General features: G+C 40.0%; 1 protein-coding gene across 1 annotated transcript in view; it reads right to left on the bottom strand.

Annotated features, from left to right (window-relative positions):
• Window positions 1–18457, bottom strand: part of LOC127639271 (membrane-associated guanylate kinase, WW and PDZ domain-containing protein 2-like) — a 321578-nt gene that overhangs the window by 9898 nt on the left and 293223 nt on the right. The window contains exons 16-21 of the mRNA XM_052121194.1: window positions 12755–13018; window positions 12047–12232; window positions 11293–11569; window positions 9083–9299; window positions 8818–8961; window positions 1578–1716 (exon numbers count right to left, since the gene is read on the bottom strand). Coding sequence (XP_051977154.1) covers window positions 1578–1716; window positions 8818–8961; window positions 9083–9299; window positions 11293–11569; window positions 12047–12232; window positions 12755–13018 — 1227 coding nt within the window. The remainder of the gene's footprint in view (window positions 1–1577; window positions 1717–8817; window positions 8962–9082; window positions 9300–11292; window positions 11570–12046; window positions 12233–12754; window positions 13019–18457) is intronic.

Below are 18457 nucleotides of genomic sequence, written 5' to 3'. Positions count from 1 at the left end.
ACAAATCGCAGACGAAAGATTTATTGACGACATAAGAGAAAACAATCAAAACAAATCGCAGACGAAAGATTTATTTACGACATAAGAGAAAACAATCAAAACAAATCGCAGACGAAAGATTTATTGACGACATAAGAGAAAACAATCAAAACAAATCGCTGAAAAAATATTTATTTAAGACATAAGAGAAAACAATCAAAACAAATCGCAGACGAAAGATATAATGACGACATAAGAGAAAAAAATCAAAACAAATCGCAGACGAAAGATTTATTTACGACATAAGAGAAAACAATCAAAACAAATCGCTGAAAAAATATTTATTTAAGACATAAGAGAAAACAATCAAAACAAATCGCAGACGAAAGATTTATTTACGACATAAGAGAAAACAATCAAAACAAATCGCTGAAAAAATATTTATTTAAGACATAAGAGAAAACAATCAAAACAAATCGCAGACGAAAAATTTATTTACGACATAAGAGAAAACAATCAAAACAAATCGCTGAAAAAATATTTATATAAGACATAAGAGAAAAACAATCAAAACAAATCGCAGACGAAAGATTTATTGACGACATAAGAGAAAACAATCAAAACAAATCGCAGACGAAAGATTTATTGACGACATAAGAGAAAACAATCAAACCAAATCGCAGACGAAAGATTTATTGACGACATAAGAGAAAACAATCAAAAATCGCAGATCGAAAGGTCAGTTTACACTCTGAAAGGTCTATTCACACCAAGAAAACATTAAATGATTCGCAGATGAAAAATTTATTTACACCACAAAAGAAAAAATAAATAAACCAAAACACATCACAGACAAAAGTTTCATTCATACCAAGGACATAAAAATGCCTTTCAGTCATTCATGACCCAAAAGCTCATATATTATTGGGGTGGGGAAAAAAATTGGAAGAAAAAAAAAATAAAAAATAAAAATAAAAATGGACTTACAGAAAAACACCTAGCTTTGTTGCTATTTGATATGGTGTGAATAGGACTTAGATTTCTTTCCCGAATCACTTCACTCCAAATCGCATTGATACTGATGAGTCATAATGGATCAACAAAATACAAATTATATATAAGTACCCCAAAGAGGGCTAATCTAGAGATGAATAGATGTTTACTCCATAAATTATGTCTTTAAGACATATAAAATAAGTGAGCTATGCACATTTGTTAGTTATAAGGTGTTTGTTAAGGAAGTGTGTGTGTGTGTGTGTGTGTGTGTGTGTGTGAGCGTGTATTTATCACTTTGTGGGGACCAAATGTCCCCATAAGGATAGTAAAACCCGAAATTTCTGACCTTGTGGGGACATTTTGTCGGTCCCCATGAGGAAAACAGCTTATAAACCATACTAAATTATGTTTTTTGAAAAGGTAAAAATGCAGAAAGTTTTCTGTGAGGGTTAGGTTTAGGGGTAGAGTTAGGTTTAGGGGATAGAATATAAAGTTTGTACAGTATAAAAACCATTATGTCTATGGAAAGTCCCCATAAAACATGGAAACACAACATGTGTGTGTGTGTGTGTGTGTGTGTGTGTGTGTGTGTGTAAACCTACCATACTCAGGGACCTGCCCTGTGCCTCTCTTGAGTAGCAGACGAACCCTGTGGCCGCCTGATTTGATGAGCTCAATTGCGCGAGCGTGGGTCATGTCTCTGGTGCTCTCCCCATTTATCTCAATGATCTGATCACCAACCTACAAATGAGACAAAATATGACTAATATATTTATTAGAAAAACAGTTTAAAAATGCAGCGATTTTATTGAAATTCGAAGTAGTGGTGGTCTGAAATTAAGTCAATCTGCATGATAATGATCCAAACACAGAGGAAATCAACAACACTTCGATGATTTCTGTATTGTATGGCCAAGTGAGAGCCATGACCTCAATCCTGTTGATGTTTGATCTATTTAAACTATTTAAATGAGTGTTGAGCTGAAATAACTCTAGATTAATATGCAGATCTGATCAGTAGCTATCAATTGCAAATATAATTAAAGCTGCGAGCAGCGATGACGGGCCCAAGCCGGTGGCACCGCCACCCCTGGGCCTTTAGGGTCGCCGCGCACGACGGGCAATAACGTAAGCTCGCTTCGACCGTCGAGAAGATGTGTGCAAATTCCAAGAAATCCACATTCAAACCAAAATATCTGACTTTCTGTTGGTCTGTTTGTTCACTTGAGACATAAGTGGGTTATTTAAAAGCATTTTGAAAGTGACACACTTCCTTCTGCCAGTTGGTGGCGCTATAACTGACTCACAATAGCAACATCCATGCGATCGGCCTCTTACAGCGAACACACTGCTGAAGTTTCGTCGAGATCAATTAATGTATGCAGAAGTTATAACAGACTTCCTGTTTCTCTTACTGCCTTCTGCCAGTTATTATAGGCTTTGTACTTTACTCACGCTCCAATACCGACGTAGAAAATCATCCTCTTTGCATGCGCAAAAATATGCTTGGAAACATCACAGTGGAGCGGTGCTTACTGTGAATGATACGAATTGTACTACTGACTATTTAAACAGAGTAATTTTTATATGGTAGGTTTACTATTTTATTATTATATTTTATCTATAATGAACAGGCTGCAATGTCAAGATTGCAATGATGGAGTGTGTGTGTGTGTGTGTATTTGTAACCTTAAAGGGGTCATATAATGCCATTTTTGTACAAGTTAATATGAATCTTTAGGGTCTAAATGAAAACTTTGTAATATACTTTTATTAAAAATTCTCATTAGTGTTTTAAGAAAACACAAATTTTAACTGCTCAAAAACAGCTCCGTTTTCAGCACGCCGTTTCAGTGCATATGACTTTAAATGATAATGAGGTTTGGTCACCCCGCCCCTCCCTCCGTTCTGGGGGAATTGTAGTCTTGAATCATATGCATTTGCAAGATGTAAACAGTATTTTGCCAGTATTGTGTTACCATTCATCTTCATGCAGTTATAACTGTTTTTTTTACATTACTTCTTAATCAGTAACATACAAGTAAACCAGGTGTAACTTAGTGTTACCATGTTAACTGTAACACCTGCGTACACAGTTTTTAATAACACAATAACCATAACGCGTTGTTCATTATAAACGTGTGATTATGAATTATATTGAGAACGTCGTAACGTTATGGAAAACATGCCGTAATGTACCCTGAGTGTAAACATTAGCCACATGCAGTTTAGCGTTGTTTTGGTTGAACTCACCTCTGAGTGCTGCTTTACCTGCAGTTGAGCGTTGTTAAACTCACCGATGAATGGTGTTATACGCCACAATGAGCGTTGTTAAACTCACCGATGAATGCGGTTGCCTATGAACGCGCTAAACCTTTGCTGAGAGGGCACTTTGATATCAGATTGTGAGGGTTTTTAAAAATAAAAAAACTGTTGGAGGGTCAGATAAAGATGATCTGGGGCCACCATTATACTAGCCCTGCCATAGATCATTCATTGTAGCCTATTCCTTTTTATTTTTATTTATTGCAGTCTCGACCCATTCGCAGCAGACCTAAAAACGTACGTGCAGGTCCAGCTGTTTCGTTTTGGTGGTGCGATGAAGACTTTCGTCGAACATCAGCACGTAACGGTCCCGTGATTTTGGAAATTAGTCATCATCCGCTATTCCAAAGCGCGTAATGGCTGATGGCTGTAGTTTGCTGGAGACCCTTGACAGCAGTTAGATATTTTTCACTTTTTGAATGAGACTCCAGCGCCCGTACACCCAACATTCCCAATTTAATAGCTTTCTTGCATAAGCAGTAGGCTTCAAATGCGTTATTTGCAACTGGGTTTAACCAAGCACGTAAATTCAGATTTTTCAAGCCAAGTATCGCTAAACTTGCACTTCCTCATAGCTGAATAAAATCTGCTTAACGCCTTTCTGTTGTATCCGAGAGACTCGCGCCAATAACACGAAAGCTCAAAGCTGGCTGTTGCATGTTGGTCTATTTTGTAGTCATAATACAGCGAATTATATTTGGACTAGCTAAATAAGAAACTACAACACCACGGAAGTAAAAAAAGAAACATTCCAAAGCGCTAAGTGGAGCATTTAAATGAGATTTACATGGACGTAGGAAAATTAAGACCTGTTAAAAATTATTTAAGACCTAGAACACAATACTTCAGCAAATTTAAGACTTTTTAAGGCCTTAAATTGTGATTTTGAAATTTTAGACTTTTTAAGACTTTTTAAGACCCCGTGGAAACCCTGTTTTTTTTTTTTATTTTTTTTTTTTTTGTAGAGTATTTTTTATTGTATCACCAAAGCAATGACGCTCACTGACTCCCGCTGAAGTATCCAGCATCTCTAAGGTCTGCAAATAACTCCATCCAGAACTGAGACCTATATACATTTTTAAGAGTCCTCAAGCTGATGCTTACACCGTGTACAGCGTACGAAAGTGGCCCTCGTTAAAATATTGAACGCAATGATGCAGTATGTCTTGTTTTTCCGCCTGGTCCGCGTCTTTTAAAATCTCCAAACACCGTTCTCAACAGTCAACACGCATAAGTGTTCTTCTTACGTTAAAACAACGAGAATACAGAAAATGTGCTTAGACCTCCATCTAGTGGTTATATTATAGAATTAAAGGAGAAATTACATATGAGACAGATTTATAACTGAAATAGACAAGTTTAATATAACTATACTGATAAGTGTATATTTCCAACGCCATGTTTGTTTTATCCGCTTCTGTAAGTTTTTGTGACGTGTTTCAGAAAGATAATCGCTTAGACAGAGTAATAGTTTATTTTCATCTTAACCGACATCACAGTTAATCAGTGAAATAATTCATAATTCAATATATTGATACCCGATTTCTTTATCAACTGTTTGTTCAATTGAGACATAAGGGGTGAATTCAAAGCATTTTGAAAGTGACACACTTCCTTCTGCCAGTTGGTGGCGCTTATAACTTTGACTCACAATAGTCACATCCACGCCGACCGCCTCTTCAAGTGAAGAAACTGCTTAAGTTTCATCGAGATCAAGTAATGTATGCAGAAGTTATAACACACTTCCTTGCTGTTTAAGCTTCATTTATGTGCTTTTTTGAGCTTCAAAGTTCTTGTGCAATGTGTTCCACATTCAAACCAAAATATCTGACTGTAGGTCAAAGTATGAAACCAATACCCCACTTTTGTCTGAAGGTGGCGCTACTGAGCCCCTGCACCAGGCATCAAAAAGAAAATTCAAGTTTGAAGAGCTGCCGCGACAGCAGTATTTAAGATATCAATAATTCTTTCACACGCCTACATCTGCCGTGTGTTTACATTATACACCTAAAGTTTGAAGTAAATCGTGTAACAATAAGTGGGTGATTTTAAAGCATTTTGAAAGTGACACACTTCCTTCTGCCAGTTGGTGGTGCTATAACTTTGACTCACAATAGTCACATCCATGCGATCGGCCTCTTACAGCGTAACACACCGCTGAAGTTTCATCGAGATCAATTAATGTATGTAGAAGTTATAACACTCTGACTGTTTCTCGCTTCGCCATCATTTCGCTTCCTTGCCACGGCCAAACCGTTGGAGATATCAATAATCTGCCGGCAATTTTTCATGCTCAATGTCTTGACATCATGCTGACCGAGTTTGGTGGCGATTGGTGGAGTTGTCTGGGAGGAGTATTCCAAATTCCATTGCGTGCGTTTTCAAACAACCCTAAATAGACGGTTTCCTGTTGGTCTGGGGTAAAAAGTGAAAGTATGAAGGATATATGAAACGATGAGATCTATACGTGTACCGAAGTTTCATATTATTACATGCAAGCGTGTTTGAGTTATAGACCAAGTTTTCGGCCCCTGTTCCAGGGGGCGCTGTCGAGCCCCCCTGCCACGCCCGGGTACCAGCTTCAGGCCGGCCCTAATGACCGCAGGTTCTGACCCGTGTGCAAAGTTTCAAGAGTTTTTGAGCATGTTAAGAGCCCCAAAAGTGCCCCGTAAGTCGTAAAAAAAAAAAAAATAATAATAATAATAATAATAATAATAATAATCCTAACGAAAACAATAGGGTCCTACGCACTTTGTGCTTGGGCCCTAATAATAATAATAATAATAATCCTAACGAAAACAATAGGGTCCTACGCACTTTGTGCTTGGGCCCTAATAATAATAAAAAAATGTATGAGCCAATTATAGTAACAAATGGAGAATTCTTCTCAAAAGGTCTGGTTAATGCAGACGTCCACGTAGAATGTAGCCAGGGACGAGAAGGCAGTTCTTCGACTCATTAAGATCTTATTTTAATTGGGTACAGAGAGCATTATGACCCTCAACTCTTTCTCATTATTGCAAAGGAGTGCCTGGTCATTGTACCTGGACCATAGCTGGGTCGAGTTCGTCTGACCTCTGGGCGTAGAGGGTCCAGAGGGTATCTGTGGTAATCTACAGCCGCAGTGTCTGAGGGGACTATATAACTTCATATTTAATGGAGTTTTTAAACACCACAGGTCTGTTGCACCACAAACTAATTACAGTTAATTTCCAAAGGCATTTTTCCAATACTGAAAACCTTCATGTGCAGTTGAAGTCAGAATGATGCATACATCTTAGCCAAATACATTTAAACTCCTGACATTTAATCATAGAAAACATTCCCTGTCTTGGGTCAGTTAAGATCACTACTTTATTTAAAGAATGTGAAATATCAGAATAATAGTAGAGAGAATTATTTATTTTAGCTTTTTTTATTTTAGCTATTTATTTACTTTCATCACATTCCCAGTGCTTCAGAAGTTTACAGACATGTTGTTAGTATTTAGTAATATTTCCTTTAAATTGGGTCAAATGTTTTGGGTAGCCTTCCACAAGCTTCTCACAATAAGTTGCTGGAATTTTGGCCCATTCCTCCAGACAGAACTGGTTTAACTGAGACAGGTTTGCAGGCCTCCTTGCTTGCACCTGCTTTTTCAGTTCTGCCCACAAATTTTCTTTTGGATTGAGGTCAGGGCTTTGTGATGGCCACTCCAATACCTTGACTTTGTTGTCCTTAAGCCATTTTGCCACAACTTTGGAGGTATGCTTGGGGTCATTGTCCATTTGGAAGACCCATTTGCAACAAGCTTTGACTTCCTGGCTGATGTCTTGAGATGCTGCTTCAATAAATCCACATTTTCCTTTCTCATGATGCCATCTATTTTTTTGAAGTGCACGAATCCTTCCTGCAGCAAAGCACCCCCACAACATGATGCTGCCACCCCTATGCTTCACGGTTGGGATGGTGTTCTTCGGCTTGCAAGCTTCACCCTTTTTCCTCCAAACATAACGATAGTCATTATGGCCAAACAGTTAAATTTGTGTTTCATCAGACCAGAGGACATTTCTCCAAAAAGAACGATCTTTGTCCCATGTTCACTTGCAAACTGTAGCTTTTTTTATGGCGGTTTTGTAGCAGTGGCTTCATCCTTGCTGAGCAGACTTTCAAGTTATTTCGATATAGGACTTGTTTTACTGTGGATATAGATACTTGTCTATCTGTTTCCTCCAGCATCTTTACAAGTTCTTTTGCTGTTGTTCTGGGATTGATTTGCACTTCTTGAACCAAACTACATTCATCTCCAGGAGACAGAATGCGTCTCCTTCCTGAGCAGAATGATGGCCCCATGGTGTGTATACTTTCATATTATTGTTTGTACAGATGAATGTGGTACCTTCATGCATTTGGAAATTTCTCCTAAGGATGAACCAGACTTGTGAAGGTCCACAATATTTTTTCTGAGGTCTTGGCTGATATCTTTCGATTTTCCCAGGATGTCAAGCAAAGAGGCACTGAGTTTGAAGGTAGGCCTTAAAATACATCCACAGGTACACCTCCAATTCAGTACAACTCCAATCAGAAGGTAATTGTCTAAAGGCTTGACAAAATGTTCTTACATTTTTCCAAACTGCTTAAAGGCAAAGTTAACTTAGTGTATGTAAACTTCTGACCCACTAGAATTGTGATAAAGTCAATAAAAAGTGAAACAATCTGTCTGTAAAGAATTGTTGGAAAAATGACTCATGTTTGGCACAAAGTAGACGTCCTAAATGACTTGCCAAAACTATAGTTTTCTCAAATTAAATCTGCTGAGTGGTTACAAAATGAGTTGGAATGACTTCAACCTAAGTGTATATAAACTGCTGACTTCAACTGTATTCGTGTGGTCTACAGGTAAGGGACTATCAGATAAATATGACAGGTTTTAAAACAGTGTGAGAGAGTTAGAAAGAGAGAATATCCTCAGGGGGTAATTAATGCATCCCCCACAAGTGTACAGGAAACAGTACAGCAGAAACGATGTGCTATTGACAATCTGTCAGTCAGACAGACAGCAAGACAGACAAACAGATAGATATCATTCCTGGTGGAAGACCTCAGTTTGTAGGGAAATTTCCAGTGCAATGAGCTGACATCATTTGTTTGGCTGCTGCACTTCATCAGATAGATGGATGGATGGATAGATAGATATCATTTCTAACAGACTGGAGGATGCGGTCTATGTTTAACATGGAACAGCTGCCATTAATCATAATTAAAACATGTAAATGAGGCAGTGAGCTTGACAAATTAATCTTGATTCAGGATCAGTGTTCAAGATAATCTTTTATTGTCCTTTATGATCTAGAGCCGGGATTGGCAACCTGTTTGACACACAAAGTGCCATGTTTAATTTTTTCTCGTTAATCATTCTACCATATCCCATAGAGTCCCAAAGGTTTGCTTACCCCTGACTTTACCTGTGTGTAATAAATATACCCTCAAGAGTTAGCTGAGGAAAACATTCAGTAACAGGAAATGAAGTCAGCTCACCCTCATTCGCCCGTTGCGTATAGCTGGTCCATCTTCAGCCAATCGTAGAATGAACAGGTCCATCTTATACTCGCGACCTCCACGGATACTGAAGCCAAAACCTTTCATACCCTTTTCAAACTCAACCGTGAAGAAATCAAAATCCTAAAAACACACAAAAATTAAGGATTATATGTATACATATTGTAATAGTGTGTAATGCTACCGCATAGAACTCCATTCTGAAATCTACAATACAGCTGTTTTATGTAAAGATTAGTGTGACCTGTGGCATCCTGTAGTCTGGTAAAGGAAAGGTGCGTGGGTCAGTGGACAGCTGTCTGTAGTCGAACAGTGGGGGGTGCCTGTAATCAAGCGTTGGTGGCTGTCTGTAGTCTGCTACAGGAGGGTGTCTGTAGTCCACTGGAGGTTGACGGTAGTCAGTGAATGGCTGCCGAATATCGGGTTTTACATCCTGTCTTGCTTTCACTTCTGACCTGTAGCTGAGCAACCAATCAAATCACAGAGAATGACCAGTGAGATCCGATAAAGCCACAGAAGTTCAAGGAATAGTCCATGATTAGTTACAAGACAAAAGAGAACCAATGGTGTTTGGCGTCATTGACAAACCTTGGTAATATTTACCCTGTTTATGCCTGTTTTCCGGTGGAAGATGTCAACAACACCCTAGCAGTGAAATAACTAATGCTCTAATTCATTTTAAAGTTTAATGCAGGATAATGTTCTGTTGAAAATGGCAAAGCCTGAGGAGCTCTAGGGTGTATATTGAAACTTGAGTTAGCTCGGAGAGGAAGTGAGAAGTGAAATCACTGGCCCTTGCAGGCTATACTTTAAATGATTAAAAACTGTTTTAAGAGCCATGCAGGTGAATTATTCAGTTCTGTAAGAGATAAGTGATTTTACCCAACAACCTAATAGTGAGAGAGAGTCTGTGAGTCACTCTATAAATAGTACAACTTAATACCATGAACTTTAACCAAGTTTGTTTCTTTACCCAGGTGACTGAAGTATATCAGGATTAATACAGTGTGTTAACTCAAAATCAAGTCAAGTCCCTCCTTCATTGTAAGTATATGGGGTTCGCCTGTTTTACTGTCCGCACTGCAAAAATTGTATGTCCAATCACTTAGTCAAGTAATAGCACACACATCTCGTTTGAAGCACAAACAGTGCGGGACGAGATACACACCAATGTTTCATCATTTACAAAGGAATATTCACTGTACCATAAAAGTTAGGCTAAATCGACAGCATTTGTGGCATAATGTTGATTAACACACAAATTATTTCGATTCATTTCTTGCTTATTTAAAAAATAAATAAGAGCAAAAATCTTAGTTACAATAAGGCACTTACAATGAAAGTGAATAGGGCCAGTCCAAAAACGTTAAAATACTCACTGTTTCAAAAGTATAGCCATAAACACAAACATTATACATAATAACATCGCTTACTTACCTTTTCTGTGAAAAGTTATTGTGACAAGGAGGAGGGCAGGGCCAGGCCACGAGGACACACGGCCCTGAATCAGTCTAATCAGCCTGGAGGGGGATAAATTTGAGCCAGAGGTGCCAGTTCGAGAGAGATGCAATGTGGCCACACTGCATGTGTGTGTGTTTGTTTATGTTTGTTTTATGTTGAGTTTTCATTTATGTTGACTTTTCAGCCAGTTCCCGCCTCCTCCTTGCCCATCCTTTAACTGATACATTGGTGCCAAAACCCGTGAAGGAGGACAGTCTGCCTGGGAATGGAGGGGTCGCTGCCAGCCGCTGAGAGCCGGAGGAACTGCTGCCATCTGCCAAAGAAGGGGAGGAGCGATTCAGTCCGCCAGGGGCCGGAGGACTCGCTGCCGTCTGCCAGGGGAGGAGTGAGCTGTCGTCCGGCAGAGGGCGGAGGAGCGGTTGAGGACTGGGAGACTCCCAGAAATGTTTAATTCTTTCCGCTGTGTTGGCATGTTGTTGGGCTCAATCCAATGACGCTTGCTTACATGAGCACATTAGAGAAACTCTCCAAGAGAAACCTGGGCGTATTAAACTGCTTTTTCTTATCCCTTAAACAGTGTAAGAAAATCTGAGTACTAGTTTACATGATCTTTAAGAGCACCGCATTCTGCTAAAAACATGGAATAAACCGTTTTCTTAAGTGCATGTAAACGTGGCCAGTGTTTACAGTATTTTAGAGTTTTTGGACTGGTCCGATTCACTTCCATTGTGGCTTACCAAAACAGCTTTCTTTTTTTTTTAATAAACAGGGGCAAAAATGTGTTTTGTGGTAATCAACATTGTGCTTCAAATGCTGTCGACTAAGCATACATTTTATTGAACCAAGAACATTTCTTCAATGCTCAAACCCCAAGCCTCAAGTATGAACAAAAGTAATAGTGATTCTTGAGTCAATAAATAATAATTAATTGGTCATAAAACAAACCTCAAAAAACATGCTGAGGTAATAAAGACATCTGCGTTTGTGTCTTACCCACTGTCGTGGCTGTAGATCTGTACTGGCACTGTTGAGGGCTGGGTAGGCGTGTTTTGCTGGGTCACTGAGCTGGGCTGATTGGCTGGGCTAGTTTGATTGACAGGGCTGGGTTGTGCTTCTGAGTTAGGCTGAGGTGCAGAGTTGGATTGAGGGGTGGAGTTGGCTAGAGGAGCAGCACTGGTCTGGTTCTCAGTGCTGGATTGGCACAATGGACTGGGTTGAGCCATTGGGCTTTGTTTCTCCGAGCTGCCTGCAGAGGGCGTGCTATTCATCTCTGAATCAGAAAAAGTGAGTAGTGAGATAATTTAATTTCCATGATGTCAAATCTTCACTTGGCAAATTTGCACTTTGTTCAGCCAAAACATGTTCTACAAATACTCAAATGAAATCTATTAATGCAGACAAAAGTCCTCTATGTTCCACAAGTATTGTGAAAGGAATAGTTCACCCAAAAATGTAACTTCTGTCGTGATTTACAGCCCTTTTTTGCACACAGTGCAAGTGAATATTGACAGACGCTGTCAGTCTCTAGCATTCTGCCTAACATCTACTTTCCATGTTCCACATAAGAAAGATAATCATACCAGTTTGCAACAACATGTGGGTGGATGAACTATCCCTTTAAGGTGAATTTAACACTACATATTCCTTTAAGTAACAGTAGGTCATCATTTAAAGAATGTTTGAATTGCTAATTGAGTAAAAGCATTCAGATACTTTCTGCAAAACGTTCTGCAGACATTTAGCTCACCATCCTGAGGGATGATCCTGAGTGTCACACTGAGTCCCGCATCCTTGATCAGTTTTACGATGTCTGCGTGCGGCATATTAATGATAGACTGATTGTTGACAGCCAGTATACGATCTCCAACTTTCAGTTTTCCACTGTGGTCTGCTGGACTTCCCTCAATAATTCGCCCAATCTTATGAGGCACAGCTGAAAACACACACACACAAATACACCACACTTATTACATAATACAGCAAGAGTCTCTCCAATTTTAACATTTTCCTGCACTGCACTCAGTCCATTCTTGTTAGTGCTTTCTTTTTTATTTTTTATTTTTTTACAAGCGTGGGCGCTGCATTATAACATTTTAACCAGCCTCTTCAGCCCTCAAATAGAGGTGCATCCATTATTGAAATACAAGTTTAAAAGACATGCTGCATTTTTAATATCAATATGACTCTCAGAATCAGCAAGTCTGAGTGAGCTATTAGCATTGCACAGTCCACTGAAGCTCTATGGACAACATCTGTGACATAACTGTATGCAAAATGTAAACACCCAATGGATAGGAACAGTAAAACGACATACTGTCCACAAATCAGTGGATATGGTATGAATGCACTTGGTGGTTCCAAGCCACTGCTATTTAATAAGTTGTCAGTGGGCTATGAGTACAGTGTACAGCTTAAAGAACACATATGGTTTATATTGTAGATATAGTATGCCTACCAGCAGCGGGTACAGTTTCAGGCCTGTTCAGTGAACTGATAATAACAAATCCGAATCCTTCAGTCTCCTTGCGCTGGATGGTGAATTCACTTGGCTGCTGATTCTGATTGGTTCCAGTATCTGGTGGGGAGGAGCCTGTGGTGGATGGGGCAGAATTCTGGGATAGGGCAGAGTTATTAGAGAACATTCTAGAGTTGAAGTCACTCCTTGGGGAGCTGTGCTGGGTTGATCCAGGACTGCGGCCATTCTCTGGAAAGGGTTCTCCTAAAGATAACAGAGCGAGAGAGAGAATGTATGCCAAAGTGATAGAGACACTTTACATTTCCACTGTACTTATCAAAGCAAAGCTTCCTCTCCAACCAGAACATTTATAGAAACTATAATGCAACATTGAGTCAATCAGATGTCATCAAGGTTTTAACGCAAACCATAACTCAATCATGAGCACATTAACATATGGACACCTACACATATGAACACCTATTCAGTATTCAGAAGGTTGAGTGTGTAATCTTTGTTGGTAAACAGAGGGTAGCCAATCATAACAGAGGTCACTTACATATAGAAGTCTTAAAGGTGCAGCAGCAAAAACAGCCTGATTAATTCTACAGGTGTAAAGTCTGTCCTTGCAATGTCCCCTCCACACCACCAGAGGTCTTCATCAACTAAATTCTGAACTCTGACTCTATTTTCCGAATACCACTAATCCTTGGTTACACACGGGTGGATGAAATCATTCAATGTTCCTCTTTCAGTTTTTTTTAACGGTTCTCTTCCATTACCTGCAAAGTCCTTTTGCTCTACGAGCACTGAAAGCACTGAAGTCAAGAAGGTCTCCATTCCTAAATACTACGATGACCTCGCTGAAGTGTTCAGCAAGGTCGAAGCGATGCAACTACCCACTCATCGTTCCTGGGACTTTGCCATAGAACTTTTACCAGTTACTTCTCCCCCTAAGAGTCAAATATATCCTCTTTCACTCTCTGAGACTCAGGCTATGGAAGATTATATTCAAGAAGCACTTTCCCTGGGTTTCATTTGACCATCCACCTCACCAGCAGCTGCAGGATTCTTCTTTGTTGAAAAGAAGGATGGTGGCCCGAGGCCATGCATTGATTATTGAGGACTCAACACGATCATAGTATAATATCATTATCCATTACCTCTTGTTCCCTCAACACTTGAACATCTATGTAAGGCACATATTTTTTACTAAGCGTGATCTCAGAAGTGCTTATAATCTAATTAGAATTTGTGAGGGGGCTGAGTGGAAGACTGCTTTTGTGAATAATGCTGGACACTTTGAATATTTGGTTATGCCATATGGGTTGACCAACTCTTCTTAATTAAGTGCTACGAGACTTCCTGAACAGCTTTGTCATTGTCTAAATTGATGATATTTTGATCTATTCAAACAATGAGGAGGAACATGTTCATCAAGTGTTATAGAGTTTACTTGAGTACAACTTGTATGTGAAGGTTGAAAAGTGTGATTTTCATGTCTCAACTATCTTTCCTTAGCAATATCATCAGCGGTCAAGGCGTGACAATGGACACTAGCTAGGTCAGTGCAGTACTCATGTGGCCCACACCACACACCATCAAGTAATTACAGAAATTCCTTTTTTTCCTGCATCTACCAATGCTTCATCAGAGGTTTCACTTCCATTGCTTCTCCTCTCACCTCCCTTCTCAAGGGTAAAACCAAGAAACTGGCATGAACAGAAACTGCTAACCAAGCGTTTAAGAGGCTTAAGGAGATTTTCACATCTTCTCCCATTCTTAAACACCCAGATCCCACCCTGCCTTTTGTAGTGGAGGTGGATGCTTCTGATAGCGGCATAGGAGCAGCGCTATCACAACATCATGGCTCCCCTGCTAAATTGCTTCCATGTGCCTTCTTCTCCAGTAAACTTAGTCCAGCTGAACAAAACCATGATGTAGGTAACAAAGAACTGTTGTCCATTAAAGTAGCCTTAGAAGAATGAAGACACTGCTTAGAGAACCACAAGAACCTTGAGTACATTAAAGCAGCCAAATGTTTAAATCCAAGACAGGCACGTTGGGCATTGTTCTTTACAAGCTTTAACTTCTCTGTCACTTACCGCCCAGGGAGTAGAAACTCCAAGGCTGATGCCCTCTCATGTATGTTTGAACAACAGCAGACTAACCCAAACCCTGAACCTATCCTTCCACCCTCACTAAATGTGACCCCAGTAAGATGGGACATCATGGTGGAGATTTAGATGGCACAGCATCAAGACCCTTCACTACCCACCTATCCAGCTTGGTAAGGGCTATGTGCCAGCAGTATTAAGGAACCGTGTGATCATTGGGTACACACATCTCTCAACTCAGGTCACCCTGGAATCCACAGAACCATTCACCTAGTCAGGAACACATTATGGTGGTAAACTATAAATCATGATGTGATTACCTATGTAAATGGTTGTACTGTGTGTGCAAAGTCACGTATGCCCAGGCAGCTTCCAGCAGGATTATTGGAGCCATACCTCATCGCCCCTGGTTGTATCTGTCCATAGACTTCATTACAGATCTACCCCTTTCTGATGGTTACACAGCCATCCTAGTGTCTATTGATAGATTCTCCAAGTCCTGTAAACTGGTACTTTGAAAGGTGTACCTACAGCTATGGAGAGAGCAGTGGCTTGTTTAATCAGGTATTTAGACCCTTGGACTACCCGAGGACATTGAGTCTGTTTCAAAACTTAGTGAGCTGCCTCACTTTCTCCTGTCTAAATAGGTAGCTGTCTTCTATGGGAGCACCCTTATTGAAATTACATAAGAAAGTGATTTGGAAAGCTCTACATAGGTGGCAGCTCCACGCATCATTCAAATAGTGCTCCTCTCGCGTAGTGCATTCGACTCACAACTGATCTTCTGACGTGATCTTCTAACGAGCAAAAATATACACAGAGGTGCCTAGGTAGCTCAGCAAGTATTGACGCTGACTACCACCCCTGGAGTTGCAGTTCGAATCCAGGGTGTGCTGAGTGACTCCAGCCAGATCTCCTAAGCAACCAAATTGGCCCGTTGCTAGGTTGTGTAGAGTCACATGGTGTAACCTCCTTGTGGATGTGAATAGGGGTTCTCGCTCTCAATGGGGTGCATGGTAAGTTGTGCGTGGATCGCGGCGAGTAGCATGAGCCTCCACGTGCTATGACTCTCTGTGGCGTCATGCACAGCGAGCCACTTGATAAGATGCATGGATTGACGTTCTCAGAGGAGAGGCAACTTGTCCTCCACCGCCCGGATTGAGAAAAAAGGGATCAAATAAAAAAATATATAAATACGCACAGAACACACATATTTTGTGTAAAATAGTCGGTTTTGTATCATATTAAACTGTTTTTTCACTACTTTTCAGAATTGAAAGGATTATAAGTATATTTATAATCTAAATTTCTCTTGCTTCGTCTGGCATCTTGGATTTATTTTTATGCCAAGCTCATCACGGTGCATTCTGAGATCACCTACCCGGGGAAGGACACATCCGATGCTACCTTATAATTTGGCCAAAACGAGATTTCTTAAGAGGCAGCATAATTAAGATATTTGAGATCTTACTGTAGTCAGCAGCAGGATTTCTCCCCTGGGCTGAGTACGGCCAGAATTCCCTCAACATCCCGTCCACAAGCCTTACACCGTTTAAGTGCATTTTGGGGTATCAACCACCTCTGCTCCTCTGGTCAGGGGAACCATCTGAAGTCCCCGCTGATGACTAGGTCCAAATAAGTGAACAATCCTGGGATGCTGCACATGTGAGTCTCCAACGGGCCATTAGAAGACAAAAATTTCAGGCACATAGCAGATGCTGACCCCCATCTCAATTACCAGCCAGGTCAGGTGGTTTGGCTTTACACCCAGGACATATGCCTGAAACACCCATGCAGAAAACTCCAATGTTTGTAGGTCCCTTTCATGCTTTACGTCAAATAAATCCTGTGACTATCACTTGGAACGTCCCGATAATTATCGAATTTCTCCCACATTCCATGTCTCCTTGCTGAAACCTGCACATCCATCCACATCTCCTGAGCCACCACTGCCACCACAACCTCTAGAGGTCGATTGAACTATTGCTTACCTCGTCCATGAGATCATCTACTCTAGATGTCGAGGGAGAAGGATGTTCTACCTGGAAGACTGGGAGAGATATGGCCCAGAGGAATGCTCATGGGTACCAGCGCAAGATACCCAAGATCCATCTCTGATTACCGACTTCCACAGTAACCACCCTGATCAGCACACTCCTCAATCTAGAGGTATATCGAGAAGAAGAGTGGAGGGGGATTCTGAAACGTCTGTCCCAGCAACCTCCCCTCCACACCACCAGAAGTTCTCATCATCCGAATTCTGAACTCTGACTCTCTTTGATATCATCATTTCCTGTTTGGTGATTCATATAGAGATATTACTGTTAATGTTTTTTGTTTTTTTTTTTGCCTGTTTTTCTGACTCTTGCTTTGTGCCTGCTGTTTTGGATTTATCTGCCCTGTTTGGATTTATTACATACTGTGATCTTGCCTGCCTCGTGTTTCTTTCTATTTGGATTTGAGTATTAGATTGTTTGCTGGATTTCTATTAAACTCTATACATGGATCCTCAATCTGGGCCTCCATCTAATCTGTTACAACAGGTCAGAGAGAGGGCAGAAAATGGTCATAAAAAGTAAATTATAACTATTTTTGTGCAAGAAAACTTGACATACAATATCAGGGGGTAAAATAAAATGCTATGAATGTGTAGGACATAGCTGGTCAGACCAATTTCAACGCCATGCAACAACACAGGTAGATAATAGGGAGGGACTGTCAATATTTAATGGAACATTTACGAATTGAAAATTCAATGTTATCCACTACTTTACCAGCAAAAGGGAATTAAAATCATAGTAATAATATTTTTGTCTTCTTTTCCAGTAAAAGATTTAACATCCTTAAAACAAGATTCATTTTCTTTAGACGCAAACTGCAGTGTATTCCCCCTGTGTCAAATATACCACTTCAAGAGTAACACTAATTCATTGTGTGTGGGTATATAATACAATTCAAGAGTTTTGGAAGAAAGTCAATACCGGCTACCATGAAATAGAGAGCAATACCCCCGCTTGAACGGCTATTTTACCACTGAGAAAGCTGATCTTCAGAAAGCTGACAGCATCTCTGCATTGGATTGGCAAAAGGTGATCGCACACACTCTGACACTCTCTCTTTCTCTCTCTCTCTCTCTCTCTCACGCTCTCTCACACACACACACACACACACACACACACACACACACACACACACACACCCTTGTTTATCCAATAACTTGTTAGAAACAGCACAAGCCCTGATACTATTACTGAAGTGACATTTTTGAATTAGTAAAGAAGGCTTGGGTGCATCATTTGGTTTGAACCATCAACGGCAGATTCTGATCCATCCAGGGGTATAAATTAATGAATTACAAACACTCACATTACTTTTTCCCAAGAATTTTACTTTTTTAAGTAGTTTAAAAATGTTATACTTTTACTTTTACTTGAGTACATTTTAAGTTCTGTAACTGTACTTTTACTGCATTATTTTCCCACCGTCTGTGTTCGCTACAACCCTGTCATGATTTTATTTTTATCTATAAACCTGATTGGCTAGGGAGAGTCAAATCAAATCACACGTAAAAAACTTGAACAGAAGC

This window comes from Xyrauchen texanus, chromosome 47, assembly GCF_025860055.1.
Source record: "Xyrauchen texanus isolate HMW12.3.18 chromosome 47, RBS_HiC_50CHRs, whole genome shotgun sequence".
In the NCBI taxonomy this organism is placed as follows: domain Eukaryota; kingdom Metazoa; phylum Chordata; class Actinopteri; order Cypriniformes; family Catostomidae; genus Xyrauchen; species Xyrauchen texanus.
Note: the sequence above shows the minus strand (reverse complement) of the source record. Positions and strands in the feature narration are given on the sequence as shown.